At 47.3% G+C, this 23,097-nt stretch overlaps 1 protein-coding gene across 2 annotated transcripts in view; it reads left to right on the top strand.

The window, feature by feature from the left end:
* TMOD1 (tropomodulin 1) overlaps positions 1-23,097 on the top strand; it is an 86,583-nt gene that overhangs the window by 61,551 nt on the left and 1,935 nt on the right. For both annotated transcript variants that reach the window (XM_027039498.2, XM_027039499.2), the window contains exons 8-9: positions 4,305-4,448; positions 16,728-16,872. In XM_027039498.2, coding sequence (XP_026895299.1) covers positions 4,305-4,448; positions 16,728-16,872 — 289 coding nt within the window. The remainder of the gene's footprint in view (positions 1-4,304; positions 4,449-16,727; positions 16,873-23,097) is intronic.

The raw sequence follows: 23,097 nt of genomic DNA, 5'->3' as shown, positions 1-23,097 counted from the left end.
ATAGATCTCCTACATATTTTGTTAGCTTTATACCTAAGTGTTTCGCTTTTGAGGGTACTAATATCAATGAAATTGTGTTTTTAATTTCCTATTCCACTTGTTCCTTCCTGGAATACAGGAAAGTGGTTGATTTTTGAATAGCAACCTTGCATACTGCAGCCTTGCTGTAATCACTTATTAGTTCCAGGAGGGGTTTTTTGTCAGTTCTTTCGGATTTTCTACATAGACAATCATATCTGTTGCAAACAAAGACAATTTTATTTCTTCCTTCCCAATATATATACATTTATTTCCTTTTTCTGCCTTACTACATTAGCTAGAATGTCTATTCTGATTTGAAAAGGAGTGGTGAGAGGGTTCATCCTTGCCTTGTACCTAATCTTAGTAATAACATTACCAGTTTCTCACCATTAAGCATGATATTAACTGTAGATTTTGTATAGATATTTTTTACCAAGTTGAGGAAGTTCCTATCTATTTGTAATTTACTTAGAATTTTTATTATGAATGGGTACTGGGTTTTGTCAAATGCTTTATCTGCATCTGTTGGTATGACCATGTGATTTTTCTTTATTAGCTGGTTGATGTGATGAGCTACATTAATTGATTTTCAAATGCTGAACCAGCCTGTTGCATACCTGAGACAAATCCCACTTGCCATGGTATATAATCTTTTTATACATTGTTGGATTCAATTTGCTATATTTTTGAGGATTTTTGCATCTATGTTCATGAGAGATATCGTTTTCTTGTAATGTCTTTGTCTGGGTTTGGTATTAGGATAATGTTGGCCCCAGAGAATGAGTTAGAAGTATTCCCTCTGCTTCCATTCTCTGAAAGAGATTGTGGAAAATTGGTATCATTTCTTCCTTAAATTCACCAATGAACCCATGTGGGCCTGGTGCTTTCTGTTTTGGAAGGTTACTTATTCATTATTGATTCTATTTCTTTAATAGGTAATGGCCTATTCAAATTGTCTATTTCTTCTTATGTGAGCTTTGGCAAATTGTTTCTTTCAGGGAATTCGTCCATTTTATCCAGGTTATCAAATTTGTGAACATAAGAGATGTTCATAGTACCCGTTTATTATCCTTTCAATTTCCACGGGATCTGTAGTAATGGGCCTCTTTGATTTCTGATATTAGTAATTTGTGTTCTTTCTCTCTCTCTCTTTCTTTTTTTCTTAGGCTGGCTCGAGGTTTATCAGTTTAATTGATCTTTTTCAGAATTAGCATTTTACTTCATTGATTTTTCTCTATTAATTTTCCGTTTTCAGTATCATTGATTTCTGCTCTAATTCTTATTTTTTTCTGCTTACTTAGTATTTAATTGGCTCTTCTTTTTTTTTTAATTTTCTAAAATGGAAATTTAGATTATTGAATTTAGATTTTTTTTAACATGCGCATGCTTTCACTACATTCCACAAATTTTGATAAGTTATGTTTTCACTTTAATTTAGCTCAAAAACTTTTTAGTGTTTCTTAAATTTTGCCCCATGTGTTATTTAAAAATGTGTTGTTTAATTGCCACGTATTTGGGGACTTTCAAAGTTATCTTTCTGTTGCTGATTTCTAGTTCAATTCCCTTGAGCTCTGAGAGTAGACATTGTATGATTTCTGTTTCTTTAAATTAGTTAAGGTATGTTTCATGGCCCAGAATGTGTCTGCCTTGGTGAATGTTCCATGCAAACTTGAGAAGAAAGTGCATTCTGCTCTTGTGGGAGGAAGTAGTCTATAGATGTCACTTCTATCCAGTCGATTGATGGTGTTGTTGAGTTCGATTATGCCCTGACTGATTTTTGGCCTTCTGGATCTTTCCATTTCTGACAGAAGGCTATTGAAATCTCCAACTCTACCAGTGATTCATCTGTTTTCTCCTTGCAGTTCTATCAGCTTTTGTCTCCTGTAGCTTGACACTCTGTTGTTAACACATATACAGTAAGGATTGTTATGTCTTCTTGGAGAATTGACCCCTTTATCGTTCTGTAATGCCCTTCTTTAACCCTAATAACTTTCCTTGCTTTGAAGTCTATTTAGTAGCAATCAATTATTTTTTTAAATCAATTAATTTTTAATTGAAATATAATTAATGATATAATAGTTTCAGGTGTTTGATATAATGATTCAACAATTCTGTACACCTCTCAGTGCTCATTAAGATAAGTGTACTCTTGGGGTGCCTGGTGGCTCAGTCAGTTAAACCTCCAAATCCACAGAGCCTGCTTGGATTCTCTTTCTCCCTGTCTCTCTCTCTCAAAATAAATAAACAAACTTTAAAAGGACAAAAAGAAGAGATAAGTGTACTCTTAATTCTTCATCTATTTCACGCACCTCCCCCACCCACCTCCTCTCTGGAGGTTCTCTATTTAAGAGTCTATTTTCTTGTTTGTCTCTTTTTCTTTGTTTCTTAAATTCCACACATGAGTGAAAAGCTCTGTAAGTGCCCCCACTCCCTGCCCCAGCTCTTTTCCCTGCACCTTCATTCCTCTGCCATGATACAGAAAAGAAGAGTTGACACCTGGCATGACAGGGCCTCCAGGACCTGCTTAGCCACCGGCATGTCCACTTGGATTGGCCTGGTGCACTTGCCTACCAGTTGTTAAATATTTTGATTATCAGGCCTAGACAGGCCTTTTCTGGAGAGCGGGAGGGATGCTGTGGAGAGAACACAGCCTGAGACCCTCTCCGTGGGAGGGTCCAACCTCCTTGGGATCATAAGGAAAGCTGACAGGCCATCTGGGAGGCACATGGAAGCGGGGGGAGGCGGGAAGGATGATATCAACAAGGAAGGCTTTCTGGGAGCTGAGCTTGTATAGGGTTTCAGCAAGCATGGATGGTGGGAAGGGCATTCCTGGCTCAGAGAGTCATTTCAGACAACCGGGGCCCACTGATCATACACCCTGGGCTATCAGCTGCTGGTGTCTCCTTTCCTCCATGACACATCGTTTCCACCAACTGCTAATTACCTCATTTCCTTCAGAGGCTCTGATTGTCATCTACACCCTCTGGCTGAATTCCTCTGAAACGTGCTGGGGGCCACCTGAGCTCCTCCCCTCCCATTTGCTCTGGTCACTTGCCCAGTGGGGTGGTTTCCCAGGCTTCCTTCTCTGCTCTCTGCTGCTCAGATGAAGAGGACAATGACTCCATGGGATCCCAACAGGGAAATATAAGCAACAAGTAGAGGGTACATAGGGAGGTTGGGACTCCACCAGTCAGTCACTCAGTGAACAGTGACTAAGAAGCTACTGTGTGCTGAGAATGTGGCCACCATGGGATAAATAAAGTACATTTTCATCCCCCTAAGAGTATATAGTCTAATGGCAGCTCGGACAGGCTAAGACAAGCAACTTTCTCAGGGCCACCCACTTAGCCCTTTGGGAAGCAGGATTCGAATTCAGGTCTCTCTGACTCCAAAGCCCACACTCTTTTTCCATGACACCATGTGGCTTTCATTGTCAAAATGTTTTCTTCTTTATGGTCTATGAATAGGAAACTTTTGTCTTCCTACCTGAAAATGTTTGCTGAATGGTCATATAAATATGTGCACAGGACAAAGATGGGAAGGAAATATAACAGAATTGTAAACAGTGGTTATTCCTGAATGAGACTATCTGTACTTTTCATCCTTATTGTAAAATATCACACGTACATGGAAAAGTGCACAGAACTTCAACAAGCAGTTTAATGAATCATGGCAGGCATGTGACCCCTCTGTGAGTCCAGAACTAAAAACAACTCTGAACAGAAGAATACAAGTTTCATGAGGGAGGGTATGAGTAAATGCTGCAAAGTTCAAGAGGGCAGGCCACAGCTAACTGCGGCCATCAGTATAAAGTCTCCTGGAGAAAGAGGAATTGAGAATGGCCTTGAAGGACGAGCAGGGTTTGGACAAGTGAAGCAGAAAGGAAGGGGCATCCCAGGTGGCAAAAGCAAATTGTGGGAGAGCACCAGGCATGCATGGGGAGCTGAGAGCAGCCCCTCTGTAAGGGATCAGTGAGCCTTGAAGCCGAGCAAGGGAGAAGAATCAGGTAATAGAGGCTGGATGTAGGTAATAGAGAGTGTGGAATTCTCCAGTTAGGGTTCGGGAGCCATGGCGCATTGGAGGGGAGGAGGGCCACAGAGTTGTACTTCGTGAAGGAGGCTGTACAGATCATCTTGCCTGGTCGCTGGCTCGAACAGCATGAGTGTGCAAGGAACTCTCGCTCCCAGCAAGGACCTCTCAGTATTTTAGGTTCTATCCAAGAGGGGCTCCAGCCTTGCTCAGGGTGACTCACAGGTACCCTCGCTTTTCTTCTGCGCTTCAAGGCCCTTGCTGAGATGCTCAAGGTGAACAAGGTGTTGAAGACGCTGAACGTGGAATCCAACTTCATTTCCGGAGCCGGGATCCTCCGCCTGGTGGAAGCTCTCCCATACAACACTTCTCTAGTGGAACTGAAAATCGATAACCAGGTAAGAGAGACAAGCGTCTCTTTGTGTCCTTCACTACAGGGTGCTTACAGTTCCTCACTTGCTGGATGGTAGATGCTGCTGGACAGAGCAGATCCAGAGCCCAGCCTTACGGCACCTCAAAGGTCATGGTCCACACCCTCCACTGTGCTCATCTTCCTTCTTCATCATGCCCATCAAGTGCTCTGTTGGCTTCTACTTGTATACCCCCTAGTTATGGGAGCTCACTCCTTCCCAACATCACCCCTTCAGCTCTTGGTGAGAATATCCCACCTCATATCCAATAGAAATCAGCTTCCTATAAGTCCTGTATATTGCACTTAATTCTGTTCTCTGCTGCACATGGGGCATATCTGGGGCACAGATCTGATAACCATTGGAGTCTTCCTCATTAGGCTAAATATCCCTATTTTCTTCAAACACCCCTTGCCCCACTCAATGGGCTCTTGAGTCTCCTTACCACTGAGTTTATTCTCTGGGCAAACACTAATTTGACTTTATCCTTATAGGGTTACCATTTCTCTGAAACTTCTGTGGGTCAGTCATTTATTATCTGGCAATCCTTTCAGTTCTGACTTTCTAAGATGATGCCAATTACAATATCCTGTATATTGCATGTGTTGAGGGTCTGTTGTGGGCTGGGCTCTGTGCGGTGCATCTAACTGCATATCATCTCTGACCTTCCCAACAACCCTGAAGGATGTGGGTGTTACCTGACTCGACCTGCAGAAGAGAAGCAGCTCGGACAGGCTAAGACAAGCGACTTTCTCAGGACCACCCACTTAGCCCTTTGGGAAGCAGGATTCGAATTCAGGTCTCTCTGACTCCAAAGCCCACACTCTTTCCATTACACCATGTGGCTTTCATTGTCAAAATGCTTTCTTCTTTATGGTCTATGAATAGGGAACTTTTGTCTTCCTACCTGAAAATGTTTGCTGAATGGTCGTATAAATACGTGCACAGGACAAAGATGGGAAGGAAATAGAATTGTAAACAGCGGTTATTCCTGAATGAGACTATCTGTGCTTTTCATCCTTATTGTGAAATACCACACACACGTGGTAAAGCGCACAGAACTTCAATGTGCAGCTTAATGAATCATGGCAGGCATGTGACCCCTCTGGGAGTCAAGAACTAAAGCGTTACGAGGCTCCAGAAGGCCTTGACGGCCCTTCCCAACCATAACCCCTTGATTCACCTTTGCTCACTACTTACTTGTGCACCTCCATGTCTTTGCTGTCGTCGTCTCTCCTTCTGGAACATCCTCCCTTGCCCCTACCCCTTCTCTGCCTGGAGAATCCCTCCTCTTCCTTCTGGATGCAGTGGAAGCCTCTCTTCCCAGTGGTGTTCCAGAGCCAGCATGCCAGAGCTGGTTGTAGGCTTCTGTCCTCAATTCCACTTCAGTGACGGCACGCTGGTACCCTGAAGTCACCTCTGGTGGAAGCATTTATACTATGGAAATTGGCAAACACCACAAATCCAACTTTTTTTTTTTTTTGAGAGCCTGCATATCACTACTTTCTCCCATTAGCCTGCCGTAGGGCCTCTAACCCTCTCCTCAGAGAGAGTTAGCTGTCCCCTCCCTGTGTTCTCCCAGCACCTCGGCTTCCCATGAGCTTCCCAGAAGCTGGTGCTGTATCTGAGCCATCTCTTTATTCCAGTACCCAGCTCAGAACTTGACTCCTCAGTGACACTTGGTAAGCAGGCCTGCCCTGGGTGGTTGTGTATGTTGTTCACTGCACAGGGGGCAGGGGGAAAAATCTAACCTATACCCTGCTCTCCAAGCCTTGGCATGGGACTTGTTCGCCCAGAGAAGGCCCTTTTTTAAAATTCCTATAAAGAAGCCACACAAGCCTTCGGCAGCCCTGTCATGTGAATTTGCTGCGTTGGACTCCTGCATCTCTCGCGTGCCAGGGGCCTGCTGCTGCGTCGCCCGTTCCCAGCCCCTCCCCACTCCCACTCTTCCTGCCATTGCTGATCCTGCTTTATTGCAGGCAGGAGGGGCAGATCAACTGGAACGAAGGCATGCAGCAGGCTTAGCAGCAGCCCTGGGCCAAGGCTTGGGATTGGCTGCTCATGTGACTCCAGGCCTGGCTGGGCAGGGAGTCAGGGTCTACCCAGTGTCAGCTGAAACCTGACTCCTAGGGCAGAATGTTGGCCAAAAGTGACCCAGAGCACTGGCCTCAGGTCATTGTGCTGACAGCTGACAGAGAGTGAGCTGCCTACCTTCCCTCTGTTGTCCACCGCTGCTGAGCACAGAGACAGAGCCAGGACTATCACCCTCCCCTTCCCTGAACACTCCGGGGTGAGAACATTCACCTCCCTGAGCCTCAGTTTCCTCACATGTAAAATGGGGATAATAAGAATCTCTACTTCTAAGGCGATGGCAGATATCATCTATGAAGTTGTTAACTTTCATAATTACTCTGAAGGTGACCTAGAGAATTCACACACAATTCTAAGAGTTGATTTACTGAGTAGGTACCATGCATCCATTATCTCATTTAATGCTCCCAAAGACTTTTTGTGAGTGGGTATTATGACCCACCCCTGTCTTGTAGGTGAGGAAACTAAAGGCCCAGGCAGGTTCTGTAACCTGCCCACAGGCACATGGGAAGTGACAGAGGCAAGATTAAGCCCAGGCTGATGTGACTCCACAGTCCGAGAAGTGTGCCTCTGGGGCTCCCGACTCTTCCTTGGTTTGTGTGGGCCTTATTTGGCTTTCCTCAGCAGTCCCTTTCCCTTGGTGTGAGGCTAGAGCGCTGGTCACCACCTCCCCCCGCCATCGTGGGAGCCTCTTTTCTGGTTCATCTCAGCGTTTGATGACTGCTGGCTGAACCCCAGGGCTGCACCGTGGGCTCTGTGTGTGAACGAGGCTCCGGCTGTGCCCTCCGGTGAGTCCACGCTGGACAGGAAGGCAGACAAGTACAGAAATTTGGCCAGCCACAGACGGCAGGCCTTTGGGGAAGCAGTCTCAGTCAGGAGCGGGCATCACGGAGGGCTTGCCGGGGGAGATGGAGTTTGAGACAAACTCATAGGGGGGATAGCATCTCAGAGTGTGAGGTGGAGGCCGTGACATCTCAGGTGCAGTGAACCTCATGAACAAAAAGAACAAGAGGGGAAAAGCCGTGGAGCCCATCCAAACAAGACTAATGGTGCCCCTGGAGGAAGCCAGAGAGGGATTTGGACATCCAAAGGGCTCTGACTGGGGAGGTTGAGTGAAAGTGGGCTGTGGGCTGTGATCTGCACCAGTCCGTGCCATGTTCCGGGAAGATGGCTCCTACCTGGGTAGGAGAGAATTGAGGGCAGGCATCAGCACCTGGGAGACCAGTGGCGGGGGGGGGGGGGACGGGGGGTGCTATGACTGCCCAGATGAGGGGAGTCTGTGGGGTGGTCTTCCCGCAGGGCTGCAGTCTGGGGAAGGCCACCCGTGCCTCTCACAGTGCAACTCTCCACGGTGCCCCAGCTCTGGGCCCTGCGGCATGTGCCAAAGAGGAGGTGATGAGTGGCATTTGATTTATTCCTCATTCTTGGTTAGTCACCACGGTCCTCAGAGGCCACAGCTTTCCCTTCAGTTCTTGTGCCTGTAACCTGTGTTAGTGAGCCTCTGTCCTCCTTCTTCCTTATACGGCCAAAGAAAGGAGAAAGGGACTTGTGGAGTTCTACCCTGGTGACAAGAGCCTTGCTGGCTCGCTCAGGACCCAAATCTGGGAACTGGGATCCTGGGGCTGTTTGTTTACCTAGCCATCTCTCTTTATCTCCGAGCAATGTTGTGCTGCCATCTGAAGTGGCCCTGAGCCGGCAGTGAGGGTGGGAGGGGGCAGAGAGGTCCTGACCCAGAGATGAGGGCATTGAGGAAACATCTAGCCCAGCCCTCCTTTTGCAGGTGGAGAAATTGAGGATCAAAGAAGGGATGGGACGTGCTGAGGTCACGGATCAAGTTAGTGTCAGACCTGGGCCAGAACTGAGGTATCCCACCTTCCAGACGGGCTGCATTTATGGGTGGACGGGAGAGACCCTCAGCCCCCAGGAGCAGGGGCCACATATGGGGTGCCTGCCAGCCATCTCCATCCCAAGTTGGCCAAATCCAAATGGTGATTCTCTGTCCCTCTTGTTTTGCCCTCCTTACTCCCATCAAAGCCGCCCCCAGTAGGCCCTTCCCTAGGACCCCAGGGCACAGGGTACTCCCTGCCCCTCAGAACAGACAAGGTCTCCCCTTGAAACATGACCCCTCACCAAATAAATGTATGTGCAATGTCTGGGGGGTGTTGGCTGGATTTCTCACATTTCATTCCAATATTTGACAGTGAGGATATGCTTCATATTTTGAAATGAGGCTGAAGGAATAGATTGCATTTTCTTGTTTACCCAGATTGGATTAGCTTCCTAGCGCAAATAAATTTAGAAAGAAAACAAGGGGCACCTGGGTGGCTCAGTCGGTTAAGTGTCATGCTCAGGTCATGGTCTCACTGTTCACGAGTTCAGCCCCGCATCGGGCCCTGTGCTGACAGCTCGGAGCCTGGAGCCTGCTTCAGATTCTGTATTTCTGTCTCTCTGTGTCCCTCCCCTGCTCATGCTCTGTCTCTCTCTCAAAAATAAATTAAAAAAAAAAAAAAAAAGGCAAGGAAGGAAGGAAGAAAACAAAAGCCACACTGGACTAAGATCCTGAAGGTTTTCACACATGGTGACACCCCCTTTAGATTACACACTCATGGCAGCTGGCTAAATTTTTCTTTTAAATGAGGATGAATAGGGGGTGCCTGGGTGGCTCAGTCGGTTAAGCGCCAGACTTTGGCTCAGGTCATGATCTCACAGCCTGTGGGTTCGAGCCCCACGTCGGGCTCTGTGCTGACAGCTCAGGGCCTGGAGCCTGCTTCGGGTTCTGTGTCTCCCTCTCTCTCTTGCCCCTTCCCTGCTTGTGCTCTATCTCTCTCTCTCTCTCTCAAAAAATACACATTAAAATTTAAAAAAAAAATAAATGAGGATAGGATGAATATGACTTTTGTCTGCAAAAAAAAAGGAAAACACACTCTTGAAACCACGTGAGCAAGACCTCTTGACCAGTCATGTTCTCTCTTTTGTTCCTTATACATTCAGCTTCTAGGCAGCAGCTCCTGGCTTGTGCACGATTTTTGTGTCTGTGTGTACTAAAGTAATTCAGCCTGGAAATATCCAGCCTCTGTGGGAGAACAGGCATGTGTCACCATCACTTCCTCGAAATGCCAATTATGGCCTTTTACTGACCTTGCTCCTCAGGGAGAAATGAGATAGAGTCAGTGGAAATGAGGGAAAAACAATATGATGTCGAGAAAATCACTTTCCTACGCAGATCAGCATGAGTCAGAATAAAGATTTGTGACCATAACCATATTGCACCATGTCCAGCCCCCAGTGGAGGCTACACTCTGTTCTGAAAAGCCAAGAGCTTTCCAGACAGGAGACAGACTGACCCAGGGGTTATCTGTCTTCAAGTCTCTGACACTTGAAGTCAAACAAGGATCAAATCCAAGCTAAACCTCAGCTCTGTCACATTCTTGCTGTGTAATGGTGGGGAGGAGTCAGTTAATGTACCAATGCCTCAGTTTCCTCACCTCTAAAATGGACCTGGAATGTGTCTTCTCTCAATAAAGGAGAGGTGGTGATATTTCTATTGTTAATTAGGTCAGTTGGTGGTGGAAGAGTAGGCTGGGGGGCATTGACCTCTGAGAGATTCTAGCTGTATCCTGTGCAGGACACAACTTTTTAAAAAAATTTTGTTGATTTTTGAGAGAGAGAGAATGAGAGAGAGAGCGAGCATAAGCAGGGGAGGGGCAGAGAAAGAGGGAGACACAGAAGAGAGGGAGACACAGAATCCGAAGCAGGCTCCAGGTTTATGAGCTGCCAGCACAGAGCCCGATGCGGGGCTCAAACCCACAAACCGTGAGACCATGACCTGAGCTGAAGTCGGACGCTTAACTGACTGAGCCACCCAGGTGCTCCTGCAGGAAACAACTTTTTGTCTCCTTCCTCTCCTCCCTTATTTTCTTTCCTACTTATGTTTACTTTTTATGAAAGTGTAACTTACATATAGTAACAAATATACCCTAAGTGGACAGCTCAATGGATATATATTTATATTTATATATTTATATATATATATATATATATGGATTTATATACCTGTATAATTATTATATTATTATATAATAATATATTGTATAATACACAGACCTGGGTAATCAGCACCAAGATCAAGGCACAGAACATTTCCAGCACCTCATATGCTCCCCCCTCAATTAATACTCTCCAAATGCAATCATGTCATGATTTCTATCACCATAGATAAGTTTTGCCTGCTCTTAAATGTCACGTAAATGGAATCCCATGTATGTGCTGTTTTGTGTCTGGCTTTTATTGCTCAGCATTGCCTGTGAGTGTATCAGTTATCTATAGCTGTGTAACAGATTACCCCTCAAAACTTAGCAGCTTAAAATAACAATGAACATGTATGAGCTCACAGTTTCTGAGAGCCAGGAATCCAGGAGCAGTTTGGTCGCATGGTTCTAGCCCAAGATCTCTGACGAGATTGCAGTAGAGTGCAGTCCGAAGGCCTGACCGGGGCTGGAGAAATTGCTTCCAAGATGGCTTCCTCCATGGCTGTTGGCAGGAAGCCTTAGTTCCTTGCCTTGTGGACCTTTTCACCAGGCTTGAGTGTCTGCTTGAATGTCCTCACTAGATGGCAGCCAACTTCTCCCAGAGCGAACGATCCAACGCGGAGAAAGAAGAAAGCCACAAATGCCTTTTATGAGCCAACCTTGGAAGTTACACAGTCACTTCTGCCATGGTCTATCTGTGAGAAGTGAGTTACTAAGCACAACCACCCTCAAGGGGTGGGGAATTAGGCTCCGCCTTTGGAAGGGAGGAGGATCAAAGAATTGGCAGATATACTTTAAAATCACCAAAATGAGAATCAGCTGGGCTCTTTTCCTTTGCTGCAGTTTGGCCAGAAAGACCTTTCTAACCAGCAGAGGTGCCCAGGGATGGAGCAGGGTGCCTCACAGGTGATGTGCTCCCATCCCCAGGAGCATGTAGGGAGAACCGAACTTGGCAGCTGCGATTTTGAAGGAATTTTAATGTCAGCCGGCATTTGTGACTCAACTCGGACTAGATAATTCCCAGGGCTTCTTTCTATTGTTTTCTCAAGTATTCCCAGTTGCCCACATCTTCTGTATCACAAAGAAAAGGCCATGATTGGCCCCACCAGATGTACAGAGTGAGCTTCTTGATGCCCGTGGTGCCTCTGGCCACAATGGGGGTCTCAGAGCCAGCCACTCTAGGCCACAGCTGAATTCCACCTCAGGCATTGGTTGGTGGTTCTTAAGCCAGCGAATCTGGTCATCTTCTCATCAGACTGATAATACTCAGCCACAGGAAAGGTGTGAGGAAACGGGAGCCGTTGTCACTGCCGAAGGGCCCGTCAGCATCTGTACCCTCTTGGCAGAGCAGTCACAGTTTTAACCCCAAATACGCCTGTCTTTGAACCCAGCCATTAGCCATGCCACAGCCCCACGTCCAGCCGAAAGACTGGCTCCCGCCCCCGCAAAGCCACTGCCGCCTGGCGTGTAACGAAAGCGGAAACGGAACTAAATATCCGGCTGTATCCGGGCATCCCCTGAAGCAGTTCAAAGGGATGAAGAAGCTCTGAATGTACTGACTTGGAAATATCTCCAGAAAATGTTACATGAAGAACGCACGTTGCACAACAATGCAGATGATACGACTCCATTTAAGAAAAACATTTAAAACTCCGTGTGCTTTTATTATATACTTCATAGACACAATCCAAGGCAACACACCCCGTTGGCCATGGTGCTTACTCTGTAGAAAGGGGGTAGGATTCGGATAAGGGAGGTGAGGGAAACTCTCTGACTTTACTCAATCTGTCCTAGTATCATCTGAATGTTTAATAATGAGATTATATTTATTCCCAAGTGATTGGTTTAATTCTTAAGCACATCTGAAGGTGGGGGTGGCAAGAGTTCTTCCCCACCCTTCTCTCCCTGGCTGTGCTGCCAGAGTCTGCTGTGGCCAGTCCTGGCATGAGCTGCCCTTGGGTTCTGCTGTCCAGGGGCTCCTAGCTGCCCCTCACCCACTGTCCAGGTGGCCTAATTTTTTAATGCCCTCCAAGCAAGCCATTCATGGATGCAGAGAATGCAGGTCCCAGGGGCCTTAAAGGTCACAGAACCTAGGCCTTCCCCACTCCTAATGACGTCTAGGAGACTCTCCCAAGGCACCACCCTGCCCTCTGTCCATACACCTCCAGGGACGGGCAGTCTATGGCCTTACCAGACAGTTCCTTCCATGTGCAGACACTGTTACTGGTTAGATCACAATCCCGCACTCTGAGCCAAACCCCATCTGCCTGTAGCCCCCGTCATCAGCCCTACACCCAAGTGAGGTGGGAACCAGCAAACTCTGGAGTGAAACTCCTGTGTTCAAATCCAGGTTCTGTCACCAACTGGCTCTGTGATTTGGGGGAAATTTATTAATACTCTGTTCTTCATGTACCTCACCTACAGGATGAAATTAATCGTACATGCTCCATAGATGTATGGGGAGGAGAAAATGAGTTAGCTTATCAAAAGTGCTTATGGCATTGCCTCACACACAACGATCACTCAGTAACAAATATTTGAAAAATAAGAGATCAGAGTTTTAGTCCTGGCAGTGTCCCCATGGCCTCTTCTCTCATCTGAAATGATTGAGGCCTTCTAGTCTCAGAGTCGCTGAAGAGGGACAGCCTGAGATAAAGCAAGTGTGACGCTTCTTAAGATGTGTGCACATTTTCTATTTTACTCTTTAATGTAAAAATAATAGTTTTGGTCAAAGATTGACACTCTGGGAAGGCTGGCCATGATTATCTAGTAGAATCCTGTATTTTCTTGAATATACCCAGAAACCTCTGCATGTATCCCAGGGATATTGGACCCTAGTTTGAGAATGTGGGCCTAGAGGATCCTCTGAAGTCCTTCCAGTGTCAGGTCAAGGTCAAGCCCTGGCTCTGGCATTAAACAGAGGGAGCACAGTCCAGCTTCCATCTACACATGAGTTCAGTTGACTCATCTCTAAGACAGAAGGGCCAGTCCCTGCCTGCCCTGCCTCCCCAGTGGTTAGGGAGGTTGAAAGGGGGCAGTTTGCACTGGGTGCTTGGTGCTTTGGACCGAGCGGCATGGAGTGTCAGCTCTGCGGAAGCAGCCCTTGAAGATGCTGGAAGCCCCTCCACTCGGGGGAGATCAGTGCTTCCTGAGACCAGCGCATCCTAAGTCCTAATAGAGCTTTCCCGGAAAGTGACCTCAAGGAGAGGCCAGGCTTCCTGCTAAGTGGGGTGGGCGGAGGACCTTCCAGTTCCTTCTCGGGCCCTTATATGGTCCCTGTACTACCGGCGAGGCCAAGCGGACCAGAGCCCTGGGCTGTGCTGAGTCCTCTGAGGACAGGCCTGAGCTCTTCTCAGCCCTTTCAGGAGCCGTGACAGATGGGTGATGGAACTTCGCCAATGTCACTCTACCTGCCCAGCTTGGCGTTGCCGGCCCTGTGTGAACTCAGACAGGCTCTCGTGAAGTCAGAGTACCTGGGAGGAGTCCTCCAGCAAGAGTCTCAACTGTGGTACATGCTTGTCCCTTTGGATGGTGGGCTAATGTGTCCTCTCAACCCTCCTGTGTTGTGCATCAACCGTGTTCCTATTTCCTCCATTCAGTCCAATTCCTTGACCTTGACCTGGAGATGCTGGGTATTATGTGCTATCCAAGGGCTCACAGTCTAGGGGAGCACCATTGAAAAGAATCTTCTGTGATGATGGAAATGTTCTGTATCTGCACTGACCTAATTGCCAGTGCAACTAAGGAACTGAATTTTAAATTTTATTTAATTATTCAGATTTCAAAATTCGATCAAAAAATGGACAGAAGATCTGAATAGACATTTTTCCAAAGAAAACATACAGATGGCCAAAGATGCTCGACACCACTGATCATCAGGGAAATGCAAATCAAAACCACAATAAGCTATCACCTCACACCTGTTAGGATACCTAAACTAAAAAGGACAAGAAATAACAAGTGTCGGTAAGGATATGGAGAAAAGGAAACCCTTGTGCTCTACTGGTGGGAATGTGAATCAGTGCAGCCACTGTGGAAAACAGTATGGAGGTTCCTCAAAATGTTAATTAAACCAATCTGTCCATCTGCTATAAGATCCAGCAATCCCACTCCTGGGTGTTTATCTGAATAAAACAGAAACACTAATTCAGAAAGATATATGCACCCTCATGTCCACTGCAGCATTATCTACAGTAGCCCAGATACCGAAACAACTTAAGTGCCCACCAATGAGTGAATGGAAGATGTGGTATATATATATGCAATGGAATATTACTCGGCCCTAAAAAAGAAGGAAATCTTGCCATGTGCAATGCATGGATGAAGCTTGAGGGCATCATGCTGAGTGAAGTAAGTCAGACTGAGGACAGATACCTAGGATCTCACTTATATGTGGAATCTAAGCAAAAACAAAACCAGAAAACAACCAAGGTCATAGATACAGAGAACAAATGGGTGTTGCCAGAGGTGAGGGGTGCGGTGGGGGGTGAGATGGGTGAAGGGGGTCTCATTGTCTCGGCTAGGACCCCCAGGACAGTATTAGTGAAAGTGAACATTCTTGTCTTGTTCCTGCCCTGAGGGGGAAAGTCTTTAAACCTTGATGTGATGTTTAGTTTGCTCTCCATGTCTTTTCAGATCTCTTTAAGATTATGTTTATTTTGAGGGGTGCTTGGGTGGTTCAGTCGGTTAAGCATCTGACTCTTGATGTTGAACCAGGTCATGATCTGACCTCAGTCAGATCGTGGGATCGAGCTCTACACTGACAGTGCAGAGCCTGCTTGGGATTTGCTCTCTCTGCCCCTCCCCCACTTGGACACGAGCTCTCTCTCTCTCTCTCTCTCCCCCCCCTCCCCACCCCCTCTCTCCCCACCCCCTCTCTTTCTCTCAGAAATAAATAAAAACTTTTTAAAAGATTGTGTTTATTTTGAATGTTTTTTAATGTTTATTTTTGAGACACAGAGAGAGTGTGCACGAGCAGGGAAGGCGCAGAGAGAGAGGGACACAGAGACTTTGAAGCAGGCTCCTCACTGTCAGTGCAAGGGCTCAAACCCACAAATTGTGAGATCGTGACCTGAGCTGAAGTCAGATGCTCAACCGACTGAGCCATTCAGGTGCCCCAAGATTATGTTTATTTTGTATGTGTTATTATACATAGTAACAGAAAACTCAAACAATAAGATACAAAGAAGAAAATAAAATCTCTCCCAAATCCCACCACCACCAGTACACTGGCTGGCTCTTTCTAGGCATATATATGTGTATGGAAAATCCATGTAACTTTACTTGAATATGACCTGTTTTGCAACTGGGCTTTTTTTCTCCATATTGTTTCATGGTCATCTTCCCAGGCCTGTGACCAAAGATTTGCATTATCATCTGATATCTGTCATGTTCTCTTGTAAAACTCAATTATCATTTATTTGAACAACTCTCTCTCCATGAATGTCTAAGTTGCTTCCCTTTTCCCCCACTATTATAAGCAAGGCTGAACATCCTCATTATATCCTTCCCAAGATTGTATATTGTAAGGTTTGTCCTTTTCTTTTGTTTTCTTTCAATCTTTGTCACTAGAGATCTTGGGGTAGATCTTGAACTAACATGATCAGAAGGAGGCTTCAGAAAAATGAACTCTGGGCATTCCCAACTTACTGTGTGACCTTAGGCAAATCCTTTCCCCTCTCTGGGTCTCTCCATTTCCTTCATTTGGAAATTGAAAGGATTCGTCTAAGTAACTGGTTACCAAACCTGGCTATATATTGACATCACCTGGGAGTTTTAAAAGCCACAGACACCTGAGTCTCATTCCTGGAGCATTGGATTTAATTAATATGGGGTATAGCCAGGGCAGTGGAATTTTTAATCTCCTTGAGACTCGTTGAAGATCCTTCCTGCTCGAGTTCTGTAGAAAGGATGCTGTGGGGCAACGAAAAGATCTGTTCTTGGCATCCAGCAGGCCTGGGTTTGAATCCCAGTTCATTCGCTCCTGGTGTGTGACCCTTCACCTTCTCCAAACTTCCAATTCCCTGTTCTTGGGGGTGGAGTTGGGGAGTGGTTAAAATCCCTGCCCACCACGCAGGGTTTCTGCTAGTAGAAAAGATTCCTGCACAAATGGGATGAGTAGTGACTCCTGTTCTTTTCTTGACCAAAGAGCCAGCCTCTGGGCAACAAAGTGGAAATGGAGATAGTAAACATGTTGGAAAAAAACGCAACGCTTCTCAAATTCGGCTACCACTTTACCCAGCAGGGGCCCCGGCTGCGGGCGTCCAACGCAATGATGAACAACAACGACCTTGGTAAGTGGAAATATGCTACCCAAAAACCTGCCCGTGGCTTTCCCACCTGTCCTGGAGGTTGTGGGGGTGGTGTGCGGATATGGCAAGGAATGTTCCACTGATACCTTCTCCAAGGGAGCCCTCTTCTTGAGCCTCACTCCTGACTACCACCTTGGTTACATTTCCTAGTTTTCTGTATTGGCGCCCGGCCTGCTGCCTCCCCTAGACTGTGGGTGCCTCATCTGCAGGAGCTGAGGCTGAGCACTCCTCCCCTCCCCGGGGGCTCAGCACAGCGCGGGGCTGGAGCCCAAGCGCACCCTGGGCTCCTTGTTTGGCTGAGTGAGAGGACATGTGGCGGGCCACAGGCTCACCGTGAGTCTTTTCCTCTTTGAATACGCTCCTCTGAGCTCAGAGTCCTCTCAGGACCATCGGGTCTGGCTCTAGTCCCTGCCCCCAAAGCCACCAACTAGCACCACTACCTAAGCCCCATGCCTGGGAAACCTCGTAGCACTTTTAAGGTAAAAGTTGAAAATGTAAGTTAAACAGGTTACATTCATTTCTTCTCAGTTAAAGGCATAGTTATTATTTTTTTTCCAAAAAGGAAACAAAAGAAAATGTCACATTTTTATGAGCATCTGCCCAATAGGTATACAAGCCAGTTAATGAAAAGTGAGATCAGTCATTGACTGACTTACAGGCGTCTGTTCTCAACCTCCGTGCGTAGTTATTTATGATGGGTATTCCTGCTGGCTGCTAAAAGGACTTGATACTGTGTCCAAAATGGACTATGTCTGCTAAGGCTGTAGGAAAATAAGAGGGAAAAACAGCAAGAAAAGTAGGAGGCCTAATATGTTAACATAATTGATCATTACATTTAGCTGTGAGTTTTCTAGAACCAAGGCAAGAAGACAAACCAAGTTACATTATTCTTATTACCAAAGAGAAGGAAGTATAACAAGTTCAGAAAGAAAGAAAAAGGATGAGAGCTTCTTTCTGGGATTGGATTATGAAATAACTATATGTTCTAAAGGAAAAGGTCTTCGATGAGTTTTTGATCAGATTCAAGCCTGTTCTATACATGGTTTTGGTTTTTGCTTCGAGCACTCAGCAAAATGCAAATAGCCTAATACTAAAGCACATCTCAAATCTGAGGCACGTCATTTCTAGTGATGAATCTGAGGCTAGGTTAACACCCGGAAAAATAGAGGGGGGTGTGTAGGTGTGTGTGCACAGACCCGATGCACAGAGAACCACGTACACTTTAGATTGAGTTACTCAATTCAACAAACGTTGGTCAAAGTCCTGTAGGGCGCTGGGTGTTGAAGTTACAGGTTCCTGCTCTAGAAGGACATGTTCCCTGCCATCCTTCTGACCACATCGTTCTTATGCCTCAGTCGATAGAGTGCTACCACAGTACCTATAAGAAGTTATTCATTCATTGCTCGCCACATAGATGCCACTTTTTTCTAGAGCTGCGGGTCTAGAAAAGCCCATACAACAAAGAGACAAAAATGCACCTAGTATCCTGGTTTATCTGAAGTGCCCTTATTTAAAATAAACACAAACAAATAATTATCAGTCATTATTATGGTATAACAGAGGTGATAGCTACCCTGAACTGTTGAGGAAGGCCAGCAATCTAGATGCTTGTGGCCAGCTGTGATCTGGCTTCAAAACCAGCACTAAAGGCCTTGAGTTCTGTTCCAACATGCCATAGCCTGACATTTTCCCCTCCCAGTTTAGATTAGGCTTCTTTTGTGCCCAGGGCTGCCTATCCCAGGGCTAACCCAGCTTTTGTCTTCTAGTGGCAAAATGGTCTGGAGGCCTTTTCTAGGGACAGAAGTTCCAGATGACCCGGAGGTCAGGGGTGCTGCGGTGGGGGAGGGGCACCAGGATCAGCTGTGGGTTGGATAACCTGGCCCTTGGGGACGCACCCAGTCCTGAGAGTCTGTGACTCCAAATCCCAGGCCCGACTCCTATCTCCAGCAGCTTCTGAGGTTCTGGCCGGGCCCTAGGGTGCTGGAGCTGGAAGGCCTTCACCCCCCAGTTCCCTTACAGGAAAACAGAAGCCTGGGAGGGACTGTCCTTCTAGGCAGTGGCTCAGCCAAGTCACACCAGAGATTACAGCAGGCACTTTTGGAGCAACTTTTGTGTCCCAGGACTGTGCCAGGGGACATAAAGGGAGCAGAAAGGCTAGTTCCTTGACTCCAGAGCCTTTAAAACAACCTTACGGGAGAGAAAAGACTTAAGGGCGTGCCTAAAAATTCAAGAATGCCTACACCCTGTACCCAGACAACGTGAGGAAGTGACTTGCGAAGACAGAGTCCAGTTAAGCAAAACATCCCCATTGGAAGTGGGCCTTTAGCCAGCCTTGCAAGGAAGTGCTAGATGGTGGGGGAGGTCAGGAGGCATTCTTGGTGGGGGGACCTAGTATTTTAGATAGGAGAGACAAAGATCCAAAAGGTTTGGAGGGACTGTTAGAGGGAGTTAGACCTAGAAGGAAAAGCAGGAACTCACAGAGAAGGGAAGGAAGGGCATTCCAAGCAGAAGGAACAGAGTGGGCAAAGGTAGGACCAGGAGTTTGGTGATGAAAGCCGGTGGGAAGTGAGACTGTGGCAGTTTCCTGGACAGGACTGACAGGTGATAAAAATAATGGGCCTCCGGGTCACCCCAAGGAACTGTGCAGCTCTTCCTTTGGGGTTTCCCGCCAAAGGAATTAGAGCAGAGTCATTTAAGTGATTACATGCAACATTGAGTGTTGTTTGGTGAAGTAGTATTTCTAGCTTTGAAGGCCAGTTTGTGCCCATCTGCTAATTTTTATAACAGAAACGCATCTGCCTCTGATAGCGTACCAGCCTCCTCCTGCAAAAGAGAAGTCCTTTCTTTGCAGCATGTTCTCGTCCCGCTGTCAGTGCTCCGATGAAGCAAGCTTCCATGCTTTCCAGCTGAATGTTTCTTTATCCCCGAGAGCCTCCTGCAGGCCCTGCCCAGCCACTGTGGTGGTCAGCAGTGTTTGCCGTCAAGGAGAGCGGACCGGGCCCAGCCTCTCCAGTTTTCTGACTCAAGCCTGCCTCTGCTGGCTCCTGGTCCCCTACTTGGTAGTCTCCAGTGGGTTTTGCCTGCCTGTAGGGTGGGTGGCTCTTCCTTGGGGGATATTGATCCCCGAGGCCAGAGGTCAGCCAGTGCCTCTGTAGCTTTCCGGGACCCATTCTGACTGGCGTGTCTTGGGTCCTTCCCATCCTGTGCACCGAGCTGCTAACAGAGTGTCCTCTGGAGAGAGTAGGGCACCAGGCATACGGCGGTGTCAGGGAGGAGCCGCGGATCCCCATCTATGTTTTCCCACAGCGATACCTCAGATGACTCCTCCCTCTACACTATTTATAGCTCAGAGGCTAAGCATGGCTCTCAGGTCCTGTAAATCTGCCCCCAAAGCTCTCTCCACTTAATGAAATCTGAATTGCCAACTCCAAGTGAAGACCGCTGTACGTGTGGAGGTGGGGAGGGGAGGAGGATTAACATGTTTAAAAGCAGCAAACACTCCTTCGTGGGAAAGTCTCTCTTCTGTATTCTCAAGGAAGACTTTCCTAACAAGTACCCCAAATCAATTCCATCATCTTCCCCCAAAACCATCTCAGGAAAAGGTGTTAACTTTCCTCACAGCCATTCAAGCCAGAAATCTGGGCCTCTTCCTATATGCTGCCCCCTCCCCAGCCGGTCAGTCACCTCCTGGCCACCTCCCTTGCCTGCCTCATGTCAAGCCCTCAGCACATTCGCCTCACATCCTGCGACTTCTGTGGGCTCTCAAGCTTCTCTAGGGCGAGGATCTCTCACGGGGTGCCCATCCCAAGGTTTGTTCTGTCGCTCTGCTTAGTACACTTGCTGGGCTCCCACTGCTGTCAGGAGCGAGTCCTGGGCACGGCCCACATGACCCTTAACGATCATAGCCGATGCTTACACAGCGCTTCCTGTGTGCCAGGCACTGCTGTGAACACTTCCTATCTTATGCATGTGAGGCTCCCAACAACCAGGTGAATTAGATCCTACTATCGTCCCCACTCTACAGTGAGGCAAGAGATAAGAATACCTGCAGTCATTGGATGCAAGAAGGGTTTGGGCCGCAGCCTGATCTCGGAGCCTGTGCCCCCCACCTCCCCTCTTGGTGAGAGGCCCTGCTGGACTTCTCTCTTGACACCCCTGACAGGCCATCCTCTTGCTCTATATTAGCACCAACCAGGCCAGGTAGCTTGAGTGTGCCTCCCAGTGACCCAGGCCAAAGTATCCCTGTAGAGGGCCATTCCTCCTAACCTTTCCCTTCCCACAGTCTATCCTTTTACCCTTCAAGGTTCAGTGGACCCGTTCCCTGCCATCCTTCTGACCACAGCATTCATTCTGCCTCATAGTTGATAGAGAGCTACCTGAGTACTTGTAATATTTCATCAAACTTACTGTTGGTATAGCTTGGTGCCCTGTCAAGCTAGATCTTTATTTCTGATCCTTGTGCCTGGCATATAATAGCACCCAGTACATGCCATTGAATATATAAATGAATCTAAAATGCTTCTCAAACACGTGATGGAGATGTTCAAGTTTGGCAGGAAGTGGTGCAAGGAGTTCGAGCAGCAGATAGAGGCTGGCCCAGAAGAGTTGAGATTCCTTCTGGCTTGGACAGTAAATGGGTCTGGCAGTTGCAATGATAAGGGTTTTGCTTTAATGGAAGTAAAAAGCAGACTGAATTGAGGGAAGATATGGGGAGACTTGGCTTCTACTTCCAGTTCCGTCACATACTCACCGTGACTTGGGCCAAGTTACTTCCCTCTCTCGGCCTCAATTTCCTTCGTCCTCAGAATGGAGAAAAATAATACTTGAGTAAGTGGCTGCTTTGCCCTTCTCCCCATCCAGTCCTTGTAAGAGTGAGTGCCAGCTAGGGAAACTGCACAGACCCAGCCCAGGGTACACGGCGAGGGCACGTGGGGGAAGAAGAAATCTGGGATCCCTATCTGTACCCCGAGCCATGGGCTGGAGACTCAAGTTCCTGTCCTGATTCTGCCACTCGCTCTTAGGGACCCTAAGACCTTTTCTTCTTGCTTCTCCAGGGTAAAGGAGCTAATGTCCTGGTGAGGATCAGATGTGTAAAATCTATGTAGACAGACCCAGGTTGTACTGAGGGAGGTGCTGGACTGAGCCTCCAGATGAGCCGCACACCTTGTTTCTGTCTGGTACCAGCTTTATTCGAGCAAGAAACATAGCCTCTCTGCCATACTTTCCTTATCTATAAGTGGGAACAGTAACAACGCCCACATTCCAGAATTGGTGGTGGAGCTCCAGCGAGGTACTGCGTGTTAGCATGCTTGCTAACGTGATACTTAAAAGTCTAGTTCATGTAAACCCTCTGGTCACTTTGGACAAAATGTTTCCACTCTTTGGGTTTTGTTCCCTGACATTTCCAAGCTGTCAGATGTTCTGGTAGTCTCTAGGACCTGAGCCGGATGCTGTGTCTTCTCTGGGAGACTGCCCACCGACATACATTCATTACTCTTCTCACAGGGGTGGAGGGGTGGGTAGGAGGAGCTCAGGCACAGGGTGAACTCCAGGCCCTGGACTGGGTGACCCGTGTGCCCCTGCTCCCAGCCACAACCTGAGTAACCACGCCTTCCTGGGCGGCTCTGCTTTATATGCTCCGTGTCACGCACAAGCTGATTCGGTTCTTGTTGCAGCTCGTATGCGTCGATCTGGTGGCCGCAGGTCTACCGGCTCAGCTCGGGAACTGGAAGACATCTAAGTATAGACAGCCTTTTTTCCTCTTCTGCAATAGCTACCTGTCTCTGCCACACCAGCAGCCCCCTTGACTGCCACCTACCAGTTCTACAGACCTCTTTGACCTTTCTCTTGTGGCTGATCTAGCTTGCTGCTGCTTGATGTTCATCTGCCTACACTGTAATTCATTTCAAAACACTCCCCCGTGTTACAACAAAGGGCCTCCTTCCCCCTCCCCAGTCATCCTATAAGTTATGACTGGAGCCTGCAACCTCCCGGCTAGTGCTTTCCTCTTTATGGCATTTGACTACTTTGTATGTGAACAGTATTTGAGCTTCGATTGTCTTGCTCCTGGGAAAATGTCAAGGTTAACACTGAGGGGACACAGACGCTGCAAGGTAATCTTCAGGGTGGAAACTTTTTTACAAGGCAGGAGGCAGGCCAGGAGCTCTGAGAAAGAGCTGTGGGAATTGATTCCAGCAGGTTAAGACC

This window comes from Acinonyx jubatus, chromosome D4 (assembly GCF_027475565.1).
Source record: "Acinonyx jubatus isolate Ajub_Pintada_27869175 chromosome D4, VMU_Ajub_asm_v1.0, whole genome shotgun sequence".
NCBI lineage: Eukaryota > Metazoa > Chordata > Mammalia > Carnivora > Felidae > Acinonyx > Acinonyx jubatus.
Note: the sequence above shows the minus strand (reverse complement) of the source record. Positions and strands in the feature narration are given on the sequence as shown.